This window comes from Oryzias melastigma, linkage group LG6 (genome assembly GCF_002922805.2).
Source record: "Oryzias melastigma strain HK-1 linkage group LG6, ASM292280v2, whole genome shotgun sequence".
NCBI lineage: Eukaryota > Metazoa > Chordata > Actinopteri > Beloniformes > Adrianichthyidae > Oryzias > Oryzias melastigma.
The window spans coordinates 19,702,161-19,724,307 of NC_050517.1; the positions used below are offsets into that span (position 1 = coordinate 19,702,161).

General features: G+C 39.7%; 1 protein-coding gene across 1 annotated transcript in view; it reads left to right on the top strand.

Annotated features, from left to right (window-relative positions):
* slco3a1 (solute carrier organic anion transporter family, member 3A1) overlaps positions 1-22,147 on the top strand; it is a 30,860-nt gene that overhangs the window by 3,440 nt on the left and 5,273 nt on the right. Inside the window, exon 2 of the mRNA XM_024282221.2 lies at positions 2,041-2,494. Within this exon, the coding sequence (XP_024137989.1) occupies positions 2,041-2,494 (454 nt within the window). The remainder of the gene's footprint in view (positions 1-2,040; positions 2,495-22,147) is intronic.

The following is a 22,147-nucleotide window of genomic DNA, read 5'->3' on the forward strand; positions in this document are numbered from 1 at the left end:
TAAAAACAACAACAAAATAATCTATTTGTTTTCAGAAAAAGCTACTATCTAGTTCCCATCTGTAATGGCCAAACTCAAATGATCCCACAATCTGAACCACTTTAATAATCTTTGGAGGGAATTCCAACCACCAGCAACCCCTCTGACCAAAAATGTCATTTCTGGGTTCAAATCAAAGTCATCTGTTCTTAATTACACTGGTTTGCTTGAGAATTAAATAATTATCTTCTCCCACCAGAAAAGTTGGATCGTTTTTAAGGAAGAAAACAGAAGAAGGATGTTTGTTTTCATAGCTCCCATCTAAAGTTTTTTTCACCGAGTCGTGGGAACTATGGTGCCCTCTCAAGGTTAGGTTGGGACAAATGTATAAATAGTGCTTTGGCTGTTTTTTTATTGTGAAACTGTGAGTCTCAAATCCCCAAACAGTTGTGCCGTTGCTTCCTCTCTTAACAAATTAATTAGTTTTTCATAAAGTCTTTGTTTTGGAGATCACTCCAGCGTCTAAGTATACCTCATAGGTTTGTCATGCTGAAGACATTTTGGCTCTGTCTCGTGGTAACCAAGGATCTAAACAACCTCTCTGCTGCTTTTGCCTCGGTTAATGGTTTCTGGTGGCTCTCTGCTCTAATGTGGATATGGGCTGGTGATGGAAGAAAAATCAAAAGGCCGGTTGTCAGGGAGGAGCCTCTGTGTGGAACATCTGAGCAGCTCCTTATTCAGAAACTTTCAGTGCAGATTCAGAAGCACACTTGGTAACGTCATAGCTAAGCATGAAAAAACACTTATAAAAAAGACCCTGCTAAGAGTATTATTAGGCTTTAAAGACTGATGAGAATTATGTTTTTAACACATTCTTGTGGCATTTTTTCTTGGGTAATGGACAAAAATAATTAGACTTGAATCAAGAATAGACAAAAAGTATATTTTAAAAAGTGCTTAGTTGTGACGTAGAAAATATGTTGGGCAGGCCACAAGCTCCCTACCCTGCTCCATTCTGATTAGGGATGGGTGATATATCAGTGCTAGAATCGATATCAGCAGATATTTGAGTTTATCGGTGTTGAGCGATACTAAAAAAAATCTGCAGATATTCCTCTGACTGTTCCCCAATACACTTTGTTTTTGACATGGATACTTGTTCCTAATACATCCTTGGCACTAGGAAGCTACTGTTTACAATCATAGCCAGTGATTGTTTTGTTTTCATGTATATTTGAAAGGGATACATGTTCCTAATAGATCTCTGGCAATGAAAAACTTATGATTTACAATTACATCTTATAGTCGCTAAATGTTTTCAGATATATTTTCTAAGTTTTGATGCGATACTTGTTCCTATGAGATTCCTTGCTTTTTGTTAAAAAGGTCAAGTATAATGTGATTGTATAGTACAGAAACAAAAAAGGAAATCTAAACTTGGTGTTTTTGTAGACACTTAAATATCGGTATCGTGGAAAAAAAAATCTGCAATTGCAGAGGAAATATCGCTTATCAGAATTGACTGGAAAAAATGATATTAGCCTATCCCCTAATTCTGATACACACACACACAAACACACATCTCAGACGCAAAAAAAAAAAAAAAAACTCCTTCCACTTTTCAGAAACTACAGCTACAGGAGAAAGTATGTGATCCCTTTGAAGTTACTTGGTTTTATGCATAAACTGGATACATGACAGTGTTCAATAAAAACATGAAAACTTAAATTGGTGTGATTTAAGCAGGCGTTGTTGTCTCCATTGTTGTGATTAAAAAAAACAAACAAAAAAATGTCCATTTCGTACAGAAATTGAGGTACTCCCAAAAGGTTCACATATTTTCTCTTGCAACCGTATGTTCAAGAACGACATGGCTTTTTGATTTTTGGCTAAAAATTAAAATGCCACTGGAAACACTTGTCTCACAAAAATCAAAAGATTATCACATTTTGTTCTATAGCACAAAAACACCAGATTTTGTGTATATGTTTCCACCTTGGTTGCATCATCCCATCATTTTCCCATGATCCTGCACTTACAACTTTGTCTTGTTGTTTTCAGGTGAGTGTGCTGACCACTCTGGAGCGGCGGTTCAACCTGCAAAGTGCTGACGTCGGCGTGATAGCCAGTAGTTTTGAAATTGGCAACCTGGCTCTGATCCTGTTCGTCAGCTACTTTGGGGCCAGGGCGCATCGGCCGCGTTTGATCGGCTGCGGGGGAATCGTCATGGCCTTCGGGGCGTTCCTTTCTGCCCTGCCCGAGTTTCTGATAAGTCAGTATGAAATAGGGAAAGACGGGAGGACTGATGTGGGTCGGGAAATCTGCTCAAACAGCACCAGCATTGAGGCTCAGCAGGAGGACATCTTGTGTACCAAAAAGGCCAACACCAACATGATGTACCTGCTGTTGATCGGAGCTCAGGTCCTGCTGGGGATCGGCGCCACGCCAGTTCAGCCTCTAGGAGTTTCCTATATCGATGACCACGTCAAGAAGAAAGACTCCTCTCTCTACATAGGTAAGCTCTATTATAAGGTGTTTCATCAACTCTACTGGATGGAAGGCTTAAAAGGGGGCAGACGACTCTCACCCTGGATATTGCAAGTCAATGCCACTTCACTGGCCTCCCGAGGCAGCTAAAACTGCTCAAACATCAGTCTGTTTGCTCTCCAGCATCACTGTTTGCTCACTGTGATTCAACATCACACACTGCTGTCAGCACAGGCCTGTTGATGCAAGTGCTAGGTGAGCACATCTCAGAGCTTTTAAAATTTAAAAACCAAGGTGGTCTAATGTTCTGGTGCTGCTGATGTGGCTCCATTTTAGGCCAAAACTCCCAACGACCTTTTAGGGATTCTTTCTTTTACTGTAATGTTTATACTTTATTTGGTGTTTGGGATTTTTTTTACTACCATCTTCCCTGCTCTATAAACCACAGCCACAAGTCCTTAAAACATTATGTCTCCTTGTTTTGACTGCTGGTAATTTGTTAGTCTAGACTGTCACATCAGCCTTTGATGGAGTGGAGGAGATGTGTTTACAGAGGTGTGGAACAGCGATAGCCAGAGCAGGTCAGGCTTGAACGCTGCCTTCCTCCTCCAGCCACGCTGTTTGTTTGCTTGTCACGCACTTACAGAGGTGACCCGTGAACAGGGGTGTGCCATGTCATTTTAGTTAAAAACCCCACATTCTGTTTTCTCTGCTTTTTCCATGTAATTTGTGCTGAGTGTCCTGACAAATGGCACTGTATTAGGGCTTGTTCGCGGCTTGCGGTTGGGAAGTGGACCGTGCGTTCTACAAGTTTGGCGGAATAATTGGGGAGAGCTTTTGGTTCTGTACTCCTCTGATAAGCTGCTGCTAGGAGAACTGGAGGAAAAACAAAGCGGGGAACAATGTGGTATTGAGACGCGCTCAGCTGATTGTCCTAATCCTTCTGCTGCAAGCATGTCATGTGCCCTCGCCTGCGTGAAAGGCACGGATTGTCTGCAATTCTCAGACATTTCCTTTTATACACTCTGGATGCATTTAAAATAATTCATAAATAGCTGTTGTAGCACTTGAACAGATAGGTGTGTATTGCATCAGTTCTATAATAGCACCATCAGATAATAATCTTAATACAAAAAACTCCATTCATTTTTTAGGAATTGTCCACCACTGGTAGATTTCTTCAGCAGTGTGATGACCGCATGGACCCCCACCACCAAACCTGTAACAACTTGGTGGTGGTGATGGTGGTCCTGGGAGAAAGCAAAGCAGAGAGGCCTGGGTGAGGGCCATAATTACAGAATGAGGCAGGAATGCCAACCAGCCAGCCATGAGGTGGGTCTGAGTGGGCCAGGATGCACATGCATACCACACAGGCCTGTGAAAAACAACTCCTCCAGAGTCTCCGGCTGCCTGCTTTGACTTTGTATACTCAAGCAGACATGTTTCACTGCTGTTCTGATAGATGGAAACGCACTCACGAGTGAACTGTCACAGGGGAAAACATTTATAGTTTCATAGTTTTCTGAGCTCTTCGTATTCTACTCAGTGAGATTGAGGTTTTTGGGGGGTCTGTTGGGACTGATCACTGGGCGAAGGACATTAAAATGATTGGCTGGATTACGTCAACAGGATCTCCATTCTGGCTGCTTTATGACCTTTGACGAACCACGGCTAATTATGGCTCTTCCCACAGGAGCCCTGACAGCATAAATATACAAAGCAGGAGACACATTCAAGAGTTGATAGCTAATGCGTGTGTCATGAGGACCTCAGTCAGCTGTCTGCTTCCATTTTTCTTTTAAAGCTTGTCATCAATCTAGGATTTGTAGAGTTGTTTGTAATGTTTCTGTTTTTTAATTAGACATTAACATATAAGTTGCTTTAAAAATGTAGCCAATTCTAAAAACTCAGAAGTACACACACCCAGCAGTCACACAAAACAACTTATCAGTCCAGTTTAAGTCAAGGATTCTTTAAAATATTCCTAACATCAAGAACGAAAGAAACCAAAGAAAGTAAAACTATAGATTATCATCATGGATTTGAATTGATAAATGCAGGACTCAGTTGATTCTTTCCTATACACACCTGACATACCTTAGTGAAGTGTTTAGTGAAGCCAGTTTAAGCAAAGAATTCTTTTAGATATTCCCACCATCAAGAACCAAAGAAAGTGAAACCATCGATCAGTGGGTTTGCATTGACAAATACAGGATTCATCTGAATCTTTCATGCACGCACCTCTCATACCTTAGTGAAGCCAACTTTGGCTTTTAACTGATCTTTTTCATAGACTACAAAGATTTTTTTAAATTTAATGTATTTTTTTTCTCTTAACCTAGTCATATCATCCGTCTGTTCTCATATAAATTTATGATTTGTTTTTCACTTTTTTTTGTAAAATGCCTCCAATCAATGGTTAATGTTAACGATAAGTCACTGTTAAGTCAACAAAAGGAATAAACGGATCCAGAGATAATTGCAAAGACAGGTTTTCTCTCTTTTGATGCAAGCTAATGTGCAACGACAGGTGTAACTTAATTTGCCCCAAACCAGACCTTTCAAAAGCAGGCTCTGCTCTGTTGGAGTACGTCAACAAGAGCATAGGTACCACTTTTGAGAAAAAAAAATGCTACAATTGATTTTTAAGTTAAATTTAAATTTTCTGCTAAATTGGGCTCTGCACTTTTGTTTTGCAGCTTGTAGCGCTTTGTTTTTTTGTTTTTTTTATATTGGAGGAAAATGTATGTTAAAAGGAATACTGCATTCCTAGTTGATATCCTAAAGGTTCAAAGTAACTGTTTACATAAGTGAAAATTCTGTGGTATCCGAAAGATGAGTGTTTTCCCTCTTAACAGTTCATTGCTTTATCCACTGCAATTATTCAATCTTTGCATATGGATCTATGAGTTCTCACCACAACATCAACTCTCTTTCTGCAACATTAAAGTCTTGTTTCCACTGAAAGGTCTGGGACGGTGGAGAGTGGTATAGTGCGCTCAATATAATTCTGGCTTCCACTAAGTTAAACCTCACTTCCACTTAGTGGCTTGTTTTCACGCCGCATGCATGATGTAGACTGCTAGCGTGTGATTGCTCGCTTTCTAATGTCGTAATCACTTTCTGACAATCAACTGGTAGCTACAGCCATTTTTCTATGGACCTACAATGGATGGGTTCCCGCAATAGGTATGGTTCAGTACTGTTTACATTTTACAATGGAAACATTCAAAAAAACCAGACTAGACCGGAACGGACCACTCAGTGGAAACGAGGCTTAATACACCGTCACCAGTTACCAATGATTTTTATTAATTAAATCATTTTTAATTTCCTTTTTTTTTTAAATATATAGTTTCTCTCGAAGACCTAAAAAAATTCAAATAGACTATTCAGACTAATTTCAAATGTGAAAAACAAAACAAAAAAGACAACTTCTGAGAAAATCCTTTACCCAAGGATTTCCTTGAAGTGCATCATTATATTGTCTCATATTTAAAATCTATTATAAACTGTTCGGGGAGAGGGGGGGAGCAGCCTTCCTTGTTCAGTCACTGCTTGGAAAACTGCTGCTGACCTCAGTGACCTTGAAAAGGATGGGGCGGACATTCTACATTGATAAATATTGTTTAGTTCATACCTCTAGTCCCAGACACCAGTCTGTATCCAGCAGCTTTACAGTATAGAGTAGTATAATAAACAGGGGTCTCATGTACTTAAAAATAGATGCATATTTTTGTTTTTATGACTTCATGGGTGCTGCTCTGCAATGGGAACATTTTTTGGAAACATATTGGCTACAGACGATTCCTTTTTTAGTAATTGTTTTATTTCCGCACACCCAGTACTTCTTTATTTTTTGTTGACTTTTCGGAACGAACTCGGCTTCAGGTCTGCTGTGAAAAGTAATTGGAGTAGATGCAGCGGGAAAAGTCTGAGGCATCTTCCAGAGTCTTGTCAACATTCTTTAAGAAAAAAAAAGTGTTGGTGCTCCAAACACTTGCTGCAGCAGGGTGTTTATATAAGCTACTTAAACTCAGACCCTGTTAATGTCATCTTGAAGGATTAGATTCTAAATGGGTTTTTCCGTTCTTGCACATAAGCCGTGTTCTGAGTTTTGCCTAGCAACGCCAGTTTGGTTTAACTAAAAATGATAAATGACACGTCACTGAACATTCATCAAACATCAGCTGCTCCTCTGCACCACTGCAATAAACTCTGCAGGCTGCTCTACGGTATTTCAGAAAACCACAATCTGGTGGCTTGTAAGCTTGAGAGGCACTTGCACGATTGTGGATGAACGGGTAGCCCTGCTCAGTTACTATCAGCCCGGTCCTATAGGACTCACAGGACAGTGAACAGGAGATTATCTTGTATCCAACTGGGCAACAACATGCTGTCTAAGAGCTAATCAGTAATTATCCCAGAGCACTCTGTGTCACATCATGTGAAAGAGTCAAGAGAGGGAAATGGCCGACATAGTGCTGAGCAGGGGGCAAACCACACATTGAGTCTTGTCATTTGCTAAAAGGCAACTCATCATATAAAATAATAAATAAAAGGCTCCTTAAATTTAGGCTGGAGAGCCTTCACAAAAGAGCTGGAACCTCTTTTCCTCAACGCACATTTATATAAAGGTAAATTTCCCTCCTGTGGGTCTACTCATGTCCTTCGTTTATGCTTAGTGGGACAGATCATGTCACAAGAAATCACACTTTTTAAATCTGCCTAGTCACAGTGAAGCAATGGGTTCCTGAGCTGTTGTTTTGAAACATTTCTTTCTACATTTACATCACTTTAACTGACCTTGTCTTTTTATTTGAAGCAAGGCAGTAAAAACATCTACAGCTTCACGTCTAGCTTGGGCGTTTTAAAATGTTGAGTGTTCTATTCTTCTTGCATGTGGCCGTGGTGCAGCGGTAGGGCAATTGACACCTGATCGGAAAAATTGCGTGTTCGATTCCCACCTTGCCTCCCCCCTGTGTTGAAGTGTCCTCGGGCTAGACACTGAACCCCACATTTCTTCTGGTGGAAGGTTGGCACCAGTGTTTGACTGCGGAACCACCACCATTGTGTGAATGGGTCTGTGACTGTAAAGCGCTGTGGGCTTTTGAGGAAGGTAGAAAAGCGCTATAAAAGTATACGCCATTTACATAGTTACAGCTTTCATTTTTCAGCTTTTTTTCATGTTGAGTTCTCGCAGTGGAACAATAGAGTCCTCAGTCATAGTACTTGCTAGTATTCTTATTTAGAAACTCTTAAGATGGCTTTTTATTCTGAACTGATGTTCAGTCCATTTAGCAAAACCAAAGTAAGAGTCGTGTCCATGACCCTGTAGTCCAGTGACAAGACCCTTTTGTCATCACACGTGATGGTCAACCTTGGAAGTTATAGGAAAACCCCCTCTAGCACGCTGTAAGACACTCCAGATAGGATGAGAGTCTATCTCAGGTAATTTAGTGTTGGATTCAAAACTAGTTCACAATTCAGGGATGGACAACTCCAGGCCTCGAGGGCTGGAGTGTCTGCATGATTTCCAGATATCCAAGCCCTACTCATGACTGATTACCTGGTTCAGGTGTGACCAGGCAATTGCAACATGCCAAAGCAGGGTATGTTGGAAAACATGCAAAAACGCTGCTGTTGAGGCCTGGAGTTACCCATCCCTGCCATCAGTTGTTACCACTGACTTTATTTGAGAAATGGATCAAGTAAATGTGACCTCACCCATTGAAAATGGCTTACTTTTGGCTCCAACAAAAGGAAATCAATTCTATCGCAACTTTTTTTTCACAATACGTACAGCTCCATCTTGGAGCCAGTTGACATAAGTAAGTAGTGATTGGTCTGAATTAGTCTCAGTCATTGTTTCTATGGCAATCACTCTTGCCAATTGGGAGTGAGTTTGTAGAATTATTTTGAATAGAATGACTGAGTAATAGTTGTTTCATTTTTCTATAGAAGTCTGTTATTTTGGCTTCTTGGAGCAAGTGGGTACTTCCTGTTTGGAATGTCAGGGGGGAGGGGTCACTCAGTCCAGTTCACATATACAGTCAATAGTTGTGACGTTGGGACATCTGCCCAAGTCAAACAAAACTCTTCTGGTCTTTCTTAGATGGATGAATTTACAGTACAGAGATCCCATGTAGGGCCAAGGACTTGTTTGGAAGACCCAACCTTAGACCAACTCCAAAGGGGGTTCTGGTGATGTCAATCCAGGTAGTCACTAAGGGTTATGGATTCATACTAAGTCTTTGCCCTAGGATGCATTGCACAACAACAGCAAAGTGGCAGTTCACCATTAATCTAGTTTGGGAACAAAGCAGGGTTAAAGTTGGTTTTCTTGTCCAAAGATAAGTCATAACATTCTCCCAAAAATCTGCACAAAAAGAATAGAAATGTTTTCACATCCTCACTAAGGGATATTCCTATGTAGGGCATTTACAGTGCAGTGAGTCAGCTGCTTGGTCTGATGATTCCAATAATTGTTTTGAAGGACTTAGCACAAATGGCTCCTTGTTGTCCACCAATGATAAATGCCAGATGGGTTTTATTCCCCCCCTTTTTTGGCTTATTGAGTCTTTCAACCCCCAGGTGGACCATAAGGTGGAAGAGAAAGTGTTTGGGGCAATAACTAGGTCAGACCTCAGTATGATATGAATTGTATTTGTGTGACACATGTGTGGCTCTCTGACTCTGTCATCACAGCCTGTTAAGCTTCTGCTGTTGCCATGAGCAGATTGACATCTGTAATAATGAATGTGTGGCTCAATAGCCTGAAACGGGTTCATTGTAACAAACTGGATAACTCCTTTTATTTTTTTTATCTAAAAAAAACATATTTTCCTGTTTAAGTGAATTTGTGAACAATCTGCAAACCTTCCCATGCTGCCTGGCTGTCTTCTTGAGGCAATCTGGGTCAGGCTCTGTCAGTGCTGATTAAAAAGGGGATTTTTTTTTTGTCATCCATCGAGGGAGGAGCATGAGGATAAGAGGTGGGAGGAAACGTATCATAACTAAACAGCGCAAGCAAGCTGTTGCCACAGAAACAAACTGTTGTTAGGCTGTTCCTTCCTCTTGCATAACTGTCAAGGATGCATCTGCCCCTCTGATTTTTTTTTTTCCAAGATCTTTACTGAGTTTAAAAATAACACAAATAATGCCACTCCTGAGTGTCGGCTCCTCTGAACTGCTCATTTGAAAAAGTGTGCAGCAAATCCCGACCTTGAACCGGGACTTAGGGAGAGCAGATTTAGACTATTTACAACAAATCCCAAGATTCATTGATTGAGTGGTGAGCAAGAGGTTGCTCTGTGGAGCCCAAGGCTTATTTAAGCATGTTCAGCTCTTAATCCCCATATCAGTGATGGCAGAGTGTGGATGAGAACAGGTCTAATTAAATAGATTCTGATCAATAGGTGGTGAGCGCCATGTGTTTTGGCCGAACAAAAGGCGCTATACAAATAAATAAAGTTTGAAGCTTGAGTAGATGAGAAATAGCCAAGTCATCTTTGATAATAGGGACCAAATCAAAGCTATTATTCTATTTATCATAAATTATTTCTATTTTTTTTGTAATTTAAGTGGTGGTCCAAAACTATTCTTTTTTTTGCCCAAACTTTTAAAATATATTGGATCTTCTTTATCGTTTGTTGTTTTTATAAGACGACAAAAGAATTTAAACCCTAGTAGGTGTAATATTTTCATAACAAAAACTTAATAATGTGCTATTTTGCAAATATTTATTTGTATTTTGAAGAAAAGAAAAACAGATAAATTAGTCCAACTTTGTGAAGTGTTTGCAGCGCAGTCATTCAAATAGAAAAAGTGCAATTAAACTATAAATAAAGAGGCTGATTCAGCAGGCGTATTGTCAAATCTTATGTAAAAATCACGATGTTAAGCATTATTATCAAAAAAATTGATTATTCAAGAAAATATGAGGAAAAAATATTTTTTTTATTTAAAAAAAGGACAGATTTCAACCCTCTCTGTTTAAAAGTATGCTGCTGTTATGTTCATCTAAATCGAGGGACTTAAGTGTCCAAACTAAACATGTTTTGTACACTTTGATCTGTAACAGTTTAAGTAAGTCTTTTGCTTCAAAAGTATAAAGAATTAATACACTGTACCTCTCTTGATCCATTTTAAAAGTGTTTCTTAGTCTAATTATGATAGTTTTTAGGCAAAATCCCCAAAACTTGTATTGTTTTCTTGGACACCATTTTTGCAAAGTAGCAGGAGAAATTTGCTTCAGGGTTGTGGGCGGCCCCACTTTCTGTCCACCACCTGTTTATATGCTCTACTGCTATCTTACAGCACTTCACAACCCCAACCTTACTTTACTGGTGCAACAAAAACGGTCAGCATATCAGAGCTTTGGAAAACAAAGATGTTCATGGATCTATACGTCTGCAAGTATACGTATCAGAATGGACCGGAGCAGGGAGCTTGTGCCCTGCACATTGTAGTTTCTATGACACACCTACAAGCTTTTTCCAAATGCTTTATTTTATGTGGTGATATGATGACTATACATATGGTCTGGGTGATAGAAAAGTGTGTATCGTGCCAATTCTCCTCTATTGTTTTTTTTAAATTTATTTTTTATTTCTAAACTTTTGTACAAAAGCGTGCTTTCCTACTAAGAACTTGAAACTGTTGTGCACTTAAAAAACAATCTCATTTGTGGCAATTCTGTTACATGTTACTTAAAAAAATAAAGCCAGAGAAAAGTAAGTAATTACATTTTTGTCAGTTTATTATTTAATAAAAAACTAGGGCTGTGAACATTAACACACACAATTAATCTAGCAGAATTAACGCACTAATATTTATTAACACAATTTAATTGCAGCCCTTTGCTTTGACTAGCTGATTTAGACTTCCATGGCGTGATCTAAAAACATTTTATACATTAAAAAATCAAGCCTGCTTTTGTTCGAAAGCTGTGTATTATTATAAAATGTACCTAGTAAAACATTGTGATTTTTAGTGACTAATGACAACACACAAGTGTGATTAATCTGATATCCTTTTTAATCAATTGACAGCCTTAATTAAAAATAAATGTCCTAAATGTACAGTTTTGCTTGCTTTCATATTGTGATTATTCACAGATAAGTAGTTGTAAAATACTGTAACAAAAAAAGTTAATTTTGATTAATCAAGATGAATTTTTCCCAGGTTTGTGATTAATTAGTAAATTTTTTTAATCGATTCCCAACCAAAAAAAATCCTGAAAATATGTTTTATTTTGATATATCATTATATATATTGTTATTGTGATAAAAAAATAATTTATATCCTGATAAATAATTTTTACCATATCACCCAGCACTATTTTAATCTAAGAAAAATTCAACAAGAACATGTTAAAAACAGGATTATTACCAGAGTGGTTCTTAAAAATTTTTGCACATCCTTAATAAACTTCTTGCTAAATTGAACAAATTGTTCCGATTTACATAATGCTAATCTTGAAGTAAAAAGTGACTTTTTTGTGTTGTTGTGTATGGAGCTTTACTTGTATTGATAAAAAATATGAGAACATAATGAAGATGATGATCTGATTTAATTTGATTTCAGCCTCTGTTTTTGTCCTCCCTCTTTCCGTGTTCACTTGATCACGCCCGCTTCCGTCCGGAGGTAGTCTTTTAATCAGTGCCAGGCATATTGCTGTGCAATTATTTGTCTAAAATGTTCCAGTTCTTTCCTTGTACTTGTGGAGAAAATGGAAAACAGGCCACTGGCATCCATGTCCTGATAATTAGGCAAAACCACCTGCAGAAGGAGCCGTTACCAGCCGCTCTCACACAGTCCCAAACCTCTCCTCTGGCTCCTCGTCTTCAATGGGACAGCTGCGGCTCTTCAGCAGAAAGTGCCTCAGCACTTGTGTTTTGCCCTTCGCCTTCACCCAACCCAAACCCCTGCCAAACAGTGGTGACTGTGTGCAGCTTTCCCTCAGCTCCAGCATCACAGGCTGGTTACAGACGGCGCTCTGTGCGGCCAGGCTCTGTTGCATGAACTCCCACACACGCCGTCTTATCCGCCGCCGTCTCTGTCCTTTGTGTCTCTCGCGATCTGCCTTTCAAAGTTAGTCGTCTGGCCAAAACTTCAAGCACAACAGCAGCCTCTTGTTGGGAAACATGCCTGACATGTTTGTGTAATCTTACAGCACAGGGTGACCGTCATTATTGTTACATCACCAGCAGAAGCTTGTCTTACAGTTTCATTTTTGAAATTACCACCCATGCAGAGGGAACAAGAGCTGGCAGAAGACATGAAATGAAATCCGAGGCCATTACTAGGACATGTGCAGCTCGGTGTCTGCAACAAGGATGCTTTCTGCATCCAGGGTGGATTCAAATCCAAGCACATATGCCGTTCAGTCTGTGCCGTCTTGTACTGGTTCCATTTAGGTTAATGAGAGCTCTTACTGCTTCTTCCTGGAAGACTTTAATGACATGAGGCTAATTGGACTCAGAGATTATGTAACTGCGGAACAGGTTAAAGCAGCCAAAAGTCACTGGCTGTTAAGGAAAGTGCTCACAAGCAACTGTGTACATTTAATCTCCCAGAATTCTTTTTGGGACATGTGAAATATCTAATATTAAAAAAAGAAAGTGTTTTAAAAATATTCTAAAGAACAATTCAGATTTAAAGATTTTACATCCTCTGTTTTTATTGTGGTTAAATAGACACATTTAGTCATCTTTTTTTTTTTTTTGTTGCTATGGTTAATTTCACACCTATGACAGGTTTGATTCTTGTCGCTTCCTGTGTAAAAATAACTGTCGAGTGTCATAGCGTGTGTGAAAACACTCAAGCTGGGCAGAATAACATTTGTTGGCTGAACCATGCGGCAAAACGAATAGATACCCCGTCTTTGTGGTTTGATAGTAATTCATTCAAATAAAATGGGTTATATTTAGTCTCCTTTTATGGATTGTTATCAACTCAGTCATATTTGTCAGAATCACCATAACTTTTATCAATTGAAAATGTTTTTTACTCTTCAAGTTATTCAAGGAATAAATTGACCAATCAGATGCCTCAATAAATGCATCCAACGTCAAATGTTAAAAATTTTAGACAGAATTTCCTAAGCCCGTTTTTTAAGTGGTGGGGTGTGACCTTTTAACAAGTTCACTCCTGATTGGTCAGAGTGGTGACCATTAAAATGTTGACTCAGACTGACTTGGATCAATCACTGCTTACTGACAATTTCTGGTTGTCAATGGCGGCATTCGTATTACAAAAAAAAAGTAACTGAATTGTTTCATTTGAAGTCACCGTGAGACATTTTTTACAAGTGACATGCCACTCAGTCACGCCGGTTTCATATGCAGTCAGAGGCATTTACTATTTAAAGTGAAACCTCTCAAGGCAGAGAAGCTCTCCTTATGACGGAGGTGGGAGCATTCCTGCATGTTTTTTAACATGCCCTGCTCTGGAATGTACTAAATGGCTAGACAAACCTGAACCAGGTAATCTTCCACGAGTTACCTGGAAATAGTGCAGACACACCGGGCCTCAAGGCCTGGAACTGCCCACCCTTGTGTTATAAGGATGCTCATCATCTCCAAAGTTCAATGTAAAGCAGATATTTGCTGGACCTCGTTTTACCTCATCGTTGCTGGAACACACCTACAGTGTGTCTGTAGAGAGGAGCTATTTGTCCTTTCTCTGACCAGTATTCAAAGTAATGCAATGCTCTGATTGGTCGGACGCTTGGCAGTGTTTGCATACACCTGGGATGCATTTCACAATGGACCTCTGAAGATGATTGACCATACAGTTTCATTTTAAACAAAAATCTCTCATCTAGTAGACTCGTACAGATTAGTTATCGTCGACTCAAGATGATGTTAATCTGCAATTTTTTTAATGCATTCTCTCTGGGTTTAACTGAAGCCAGAATTCAGCTCGACATGACGGGGCGTTGAAGGACAAGGAGCTGGTGAGAAGGCGCTGTGTCAGCCAGAAGCAGGTTGGAAGCTGCTCTGTAGTAACCCTGCTTCTTATCCAGCGGGTCAAAAGGCTAATAGCATTAAACGCGTCCTCAGGCTGTAGTTTCTCCACTTGACCATATGGCATTGGGGAAAGCATTGGAACTCGCGTCTCCTCCCGCTCAAATGACAGAGAAACTATATCACTGTATAGATAGTTGCTGTTGCAGCAGCGTCCGCTTTGATTTATACGATTTGACATAAACAGGAGTTAAAGCGGGATCATCCTGATGTAACGGCATTTGAGCCAGAGTCAAGAGTCTGCTTTAAGCTTTGCTTTATTTGGGTCAGGACTGTATAAGTTACAGTGGGATCGATCTCAGTTCAACTCTACTTGTCTTTTTTTTTATATATATATTCTAGAATTAAGCATTCCAGATAGCTCCAATAACTGTTTTTGTAATTGTGTCAAACATAACTTACAAAAGTTGCTTTTAAAATATGAAGCATATAAATATCAAGCAAATTCATATTTTTTTTTCTATATTTTCCAACACATTTATAAAAGTTTATTAAACTACATAGATGACTGCAGTCATAAACTTTCAAACTTTGACTTTGTTTTTTTTAGGCTTCAAAGGCATTTTTTTTGTTATTTCTGTCATTTATTCTAATATTCTCAAAAAACTGAATCAATAGGGATTTTGCAGAAACTTGTTTTCAGTTTTTACCTGAAACAATCATTTAGTTATGTATCAATACCACAATGCAGATTGAGTAAATAACACTGTTAAATATATGTGGAGATTTAATTCAGTTATTTACATGTTTTCTTAGTTTGTTTTATTATTCATGAAAATTACCATAACATACAACATATAGATATATTTCAAATGTCAGGTACACAGAATGTGGATGCAAAAGGTTAAATGAAACACGGGTCACACATGGAATTGTTTAAGGCACACTTAAGTTTAAAAACTGCTCTGTTTTTAACTTTTTTAATAAAGATTCTTCCGTTTTGTGAACATATATTTTATCTGTAGTAAATTAGCTCTGGAGACCGGATGTTTCTAAACCGACTGAGGAAGTGACGTCTGCAGATTGTCTGTGTAGCTAGATGGACGTGCATTTCCCCTTTAGGCCTCTGATTTTACACACTTACGTTGTTTTTATATTTAAAGATCTTACAGTCAGATGGTGTTAAAGTTATTTTACTTGTTGCTTGTTGTCGAAAGTAATAATGAACCCAGTCATCGTAAACCCACTTGATGTCTTTATGGAGCATTTGAGAAAGAACTGTTGGCATTTCTTAGAAAATGGTTAGTATGTTATTGTTGAAATGAAAAGAAATGCTATAACTGTTTTAGATATAGAGTTAAAGAACTTTCTAGCTGGCAAGTCACATTTTTAAGATGACACCTTAGTTTGCAGTAGTTTCTCATTTGAACGACTCTGAATGTTGTGCTTCTAATTGAACGACTGAACAATAAATACAAACTGAGACCTTTAAGACTTATACATTTAAAAAATAAGTACGTACAATCATGATTTTGTTGGGTTTTTTTGTACCAATACCTTTCTTTTTTTAGTTATTTTGTGAATATTGATTATATGTTTAATGTGTAAAAGTGTTTGCATTAAATAAAGTATGATTGGGGGGTGGACATTTATAAGATTTTCCTTCTACCCACTTCTTTGCCGAACACTTAATCACGTTCTGTTTATTGTATTTGTTTAAGTATTTTATTTTTTTATTTGAAAAAGCAAAAGGAAATCAATCAGTCTTTTAATAATAAAACAGAATAGTGCAGTTGTAAAAAAATGAAATAAGTTGATTATGTGCAGTAGTAGAAGCTAAGGCCTATAGTTGTGTTGGTTGTTCGAATGTCTTAGATTCTTTGATACACTATATTACCAAAGGTATTGACTCAAGCATCCAAATGATCAGAATCAGGTGTCTTAATCACTTGTTGTGGCCACAGGTGTATAAAATCATGCAGGGGTGTGCCAAAATATCGATATTGTGATATATCTTTATATTTAGTCCTGTAATTGATGCTCGATGGGTTCTCAGCAAATATCGATCCTTTATTTTCTATTTAAAAGGTTATAAAACATCATAGTCGTCATCTTTTGGTGAGACATTCCTTTAGAAGTAGATAAGGGTCGTGGATGTTGTGATGTTGGATGTCGTGAGCATCAACGTGCCTGGCAGTTATTTGAGTTATCTCATTTTTGTTCTGTGTACAGCAATTTTGCACCAAGTAGTGGTACTGCTGTTCATCTTTACTATTGTTAACACTGAATCTTATAGATAATTCCAATTAAATTGGTGTCCATGCTTGTCAAAGACATAGTATTACTGATTTGCACATAAGTGTTTATTTTTTTGTTGCACAAAATAAAACAAAAGTTGTTAATGAATTTGATTAATAGTGTCTGTATTATTATTAACTGATTTAATTATTTTATTATCAGACACATGATTGTTTCATACCTGACGTGTTTCGACGGAGAGCTTCCATCTTCATCAGAGTCGTCATAACAAAATAGTTAAAAGTTGTTTATTACGATTGTGTTCAAGAAAAAAAAAAAAATGGGGATATATGTTCCAAAAAAATGTGGTGTTCTATATATGAACCGGGACCTCCAGCATGCATTGGAGCGGTTTGCAGCCGAGTGTGAAGCGGCCGGGATGAGGGTGAACACCGCTAAATCTGAGGCCATGGTTCTCGACCGGAGAAAGGTAGTTTGCCCTCTCTCGGTGGGTGGAGTGCTCCTGCCTCAGGTGGAGGAGTTTAAATATCTTGGGGTCTTGTTCACGAGTGAGGGAAGATCGGACCGTGAGATCGACAGGCGGGTTGGAGCGGCGTCCGCTATTATGCGGTCGCTGTACCGGTCCGTTGTGGTGAAAAGGGAGCTGAGCCAGAAAGCAAAGCTCTCAATTTACCGGTCGATCTTCGTTCCAGTACTCACCTATGGTCATGAGCTTTGGGTCGTGACCGAAAGAACGAGATCCCGACTACAAGCGGCTGAAATGAGTTTTCTCCGGAGGGTGGCTGGACGCTCCCTTAGAGATAGGGTGAGAAGCTCGGTCACCCGGAGAGAGCTCGGAGTAGAGCCGCTTCTCCTCCGCATCGAGAGAAGCCAGTTGAGGTGGCTCGGGCATCTGGTCCGGATGCCTCCTGGACGCCTCCCTGGTGAGGTGTTCCGGGCATGTCCCACTGGGCGGAGGCCCCGGGGAAGACCCAGGACACGCTGGAGAGACTATGTTTCTCGGCTGGCCTGGGAACGCCTCGGGGTCCCCCCTGAAGAGCTGGAGGAAGTGGCCGGGGAGAGGGAAGTCTGGGCATCTTTGCTCAGACTGCTGCCCCCGCGACCCGGTCCCGGATGAAGCGGAGGAAGATGGATGGATATATATGAGTTATTAGATAGGATTTTTACCAATCATCGCAGTATTGTGAATTTGCGATATTATTGGTATCGTGAGCCATGTGTTGCGTATCTTATCGTGAGGTACCCAGTGATTCCCAGCCCTAAAATCAAGCACTCAGGGATGCAAACTGTTTTTACAGTCTGCATGCCATTTGTGAAAGAATGTTCCGCTCTCAGGATCTTAAAGAATTCCAGCGTGGAACCGTCATAGGATGACACCTGTGCAGCAAATCCAGTCATGAAATGTCTAGTCTTGGTTTTGAGGTTACAGGAGAGCGGTACATTTCAGACTGCCGAGTGTGAAATTTGCTGGAGGAGGAGGAATGATGGTGTGGGCTTGTTTTTCAGGAGTCTGGCTTGACCCCTTAGTTCCAGTGAAAGGAACTTTGAGTGCCTCAGGATACCAAAACATTTCTGACAATTCCATGCTCCCAACCTTGTTGGAACAGTTTGGAGCAGCTCCTTCCTCTTCCAACATGACTATACAGCAGTGAACAAGGCAAGGTCCATAAAGACATGGAGGACAGAGTCTGGTGTGGATGAACTGGACTGGCCTGCACAGAGTCTGAACCCCGTAGAACACCTTTGGGATGAATTAAGAGTGGAGACTGAGAGCCAGGCCTTCTCCACCAACATCAGGATGTGACCTGATCAATTCGCTCTTGGAAGAATGGTCCAGAATTCCTTAAAACACACTCCTCAACCTTGTGGGCAGCCTTCCCAGAAGAGTTGAAGCTGTAATAGCTCCAAAAGGTGGGCCCACATCATATTGAACTCTATGGATTAGGAATGGAATGGACCTTCAGTTCAAATGTGAGTCAAGGCAGGTGACCCAATACTTTTGGTAATTTAGTGTAGCTGGTTTCCATCTTCTGGAATGGACAATTTTTTTAGACTTTATGGTCTCTATAAATGTAACAATAGATAAATTATTTTTGTGCTTCGTTAGTTTGCTGGACATAAAGTTACCGTCAGACCCCAAAGCTGACTGCTGAGGCGCTTGTTCTCAGCACTTTTACTATGACCACCCGTGAAAGTGGCGGGGTTTGTTGTCCGGCCGTTCCACCTCACTGTGGACTCTGCTCTTATTTAGATCGCGGGATTACCGAGCCAACTTGAGCAGGATTAACCAAGGAGGAGAAGGAATTCACTGTGTCTGTGCAGTGAAAGCAGGAAACCAACGCAGGATTATGCAGCGTTCCTCTGCGGGCTTATCACTTTAGTCCTTTAGATTGGATAAAGAAACCAAACTTTGTGTGTTTAAATGGCTCTTTTGATGAAGGATCTGGTGTCCTTCCTGAAACGTCCTTTTTTTTGTATTTTTGCCCTAAAATGTCAAAAACTGAATGATTACTTCAATGTGACTGGATTTATGACGGGATGTCCTCGTGTGAAGAACTTGGCTGTAATGAATTACAACGTTGTTTACATGGTCACGTATTGATTTCATATTTAATTTGATTGAGCTCTGCTTTGTAGCTGGCGTTTTAATGCTCATGTTGAAAAGGAGAAGCCTCACTAACCCTCTTGATGTGTTTGTTTCGGTTCCACACAAGATCCAATATTTATCACTCAATTATCTGACTTCCTCTGCAGGAGAGCATCATTGACAGTACACTAAAAGCTTTGCAGGAAGTCATTTGCTTGTGTTGTACTTATCTGGCCGAGCCGCCTCTAAAAGGCAGAGGGATTTGGAGGTCGGCTGGAAAAGTGGTTGCAAAGATTACACCCAACTCTTGTTGTGTACTTTTTCCTAAATAAGATTTAATGTGCTTACGGTTTCCTGACCTGCTTAGCCATGTCCTGAAAATGGTGAACTGTACCCCGTGGCAATCCTTTAGCAGCACAGTTCTCCTGTTTGACTTCAAGGTCGCAGGAAGGTAATAGAATAGTTTATTCCCTGCTCTGGCAGGTTGGAGCAGATACCCAGCAGTGTTTTGGCCCACTCTCGTTATCCATACCCCTGAGCTAGAATCTCAATGGCTCCAAGAGAGCTGCTCAGTAGCCATGTCCGTCTGACTAAAAGATATGTACAAAAATGTAGGATTTTTATCTGTTTACTTGTATAGATTCTACATTTTTTGTCTAATTGGTCATCTTGGCCTTGTGTGATCTTGTTAGACATTTGTGCACAAAATCCAAATATATAGAGTGCACTTTTCATGTATATAAAATCTACCCTCTAGTGGCTATTTTGTGAACTGCATGTAGCTCCAGTCTCTTTCTATTAATGAAGTCTAAACTCATAAACTAAAGTTTACTTTTGTTCATAAAAGTGCAATTTTAGCAATCAACTTACAAAAAAAAGGTTAAAAAGGACAATTTTTATGAGAAAAAAAGAAACTGGAAAAGTGGGCCTTTTTCTTTTTTTTTTCTTTATCAAAAGTGGCAGATTGATCCTCTCCACAAGTGAGGCTCGTGTTGTTGGCATCAAGGAGGCAGCGTGTCTAAAAAGCAGCCAGGGGCAGAAACGGATCTGTGTGGAAACATTTATCCTCTCAGCGGTGGCAGACTCGCAGGCTGGCTGGTCCAACATCTCGTGGAAGGTGGTTTCACTAACTGAATTTCCTCTGCAAGGTTTCCTGTGGTGAATGCAATTGTATTTGTTGTTGCCATGAGCTGACGGCACTCAATGTCAAAAGGAAATGCCACGCACAGACCGCATTTGCAACACCGCAGGGAGAAGTGACTGCAACTCTTTTTTTTTCTCTTTAAATGAGAGACCAGTTAAACTGTATATAGCCTCTTTAGTTGCCACAACAACTCCATCCTGTGCATCAATTGTTTCTTGGACAGGAGGTTAAATGCATTTCCTTGTTTATTATTATTTAAATGAGGTTTAAAGAAAAGTTGTAGCTTTGGTATCAAATGCCTTATCATCTCGGAAGTGTACTCATTTCTGTCGCGGTTCAACCGCTAATGTGGTTTACTTTAATGTCAGTGAGAATGAACATTTTAGTTGAAAAAGAGTCCCGTCCCCACACTGAAGGCACATTCTTAGTCTGACCTCCTCTGCGGCCTGTTTGTAGCACGTTTAAAGGTGCGGCGCCCCCTCCTCACACGGTTTTGACTCATTTCCTGCACGCGAACAATACGCTGCGATGTGAGCCAGCTTAGATTTATGCGACTGTGCCGCCTCCCTTCCTATGTAAGTGGTGGGAGCAGGAAGCAGGCGCTCGGATCTTGGTAACAGATTCCACGCTTCATTAAGAAGCGACTCCTGGCATCTGAAATATCTTAGCTGGTGTTGGTGGCAAGTTAAAAGATTACAGGGAAATTCTGCAGCGTTACTCCCTATCTAGTTTGATATTATTGCTGCTAATTACAGTTGGAGAACTTTGCCTCCCAAACTACAACGTGGTCCTCTTTATCTGCTGCAGTTTGAGTCACTGCGCCCAAGTCGCTCCCCGCTGCCTGAGCTCTAATTAGGCTTTTGATCAAACTCCACTTTTTATCTTTTTGTTTGGCACAAGTTTGAGTGGAATATTTCCATCAGCATCAACACTGGCTGTTTGGCTGATCTAATCTCCCAAGACAGCCGTGATGCTTTCTGTTCACTGTCCACCTCCTGAAAGCCTAAAAATAGACGTGGAACCAACATGACATTTTCAGCCTTTTTTAAACTTATTTTGGTGGTTTAAAGACCCACTCCGATTAAAAAAAAATTGGGGGTTTGGGGGATTTTATTAAATATGTTGTTGTATTTTTCTGATGACATACGTAAAGAAAATTGAGCATAAAATTGCATTTCAAAGTATTTTTTATTCAAATGGTTGTGAATCAGGAGAAGACAAGAAATGTCTTTTTAAAAAATGTATAACAAAATTTGTTACGTAAAATTACACTGACTGGGTGGACGACAAGCTCCCTGCTCTGCTCTACTGTATAATTCTAAATAAGACTACTGGGAACAGATCAGGCATGTCCAAAGTCTTGTGGGACAAATGTAACCCTTTTTTAAATTTCTAGCTTTCATAAGATCAAAATGTTCCCCCATCACTTTCTAAAAACCATCTACAATTTCTTGGTTGTGATTGGCTAAAATATGTGGCAACACTTTTGCAGGACCCTCTTTAGCTAATTTCTAAAATGTTGATTGTTTAAAAAAAAAAAGGTTTCTCAGATCAAAACCTGTGGTTTGTACGTCCATGATGCTTTCTGTTCACGGTTGTGATTCACGCTGTACCTTCTGAAAGCTTAAAAGTACATGCGGAACCAACGTGACATTTACTGCCTTTTTTGTAAACTTATTTTGTCAATTTAATGAAAGAAGTGTGTTTTGGGGGGATTTT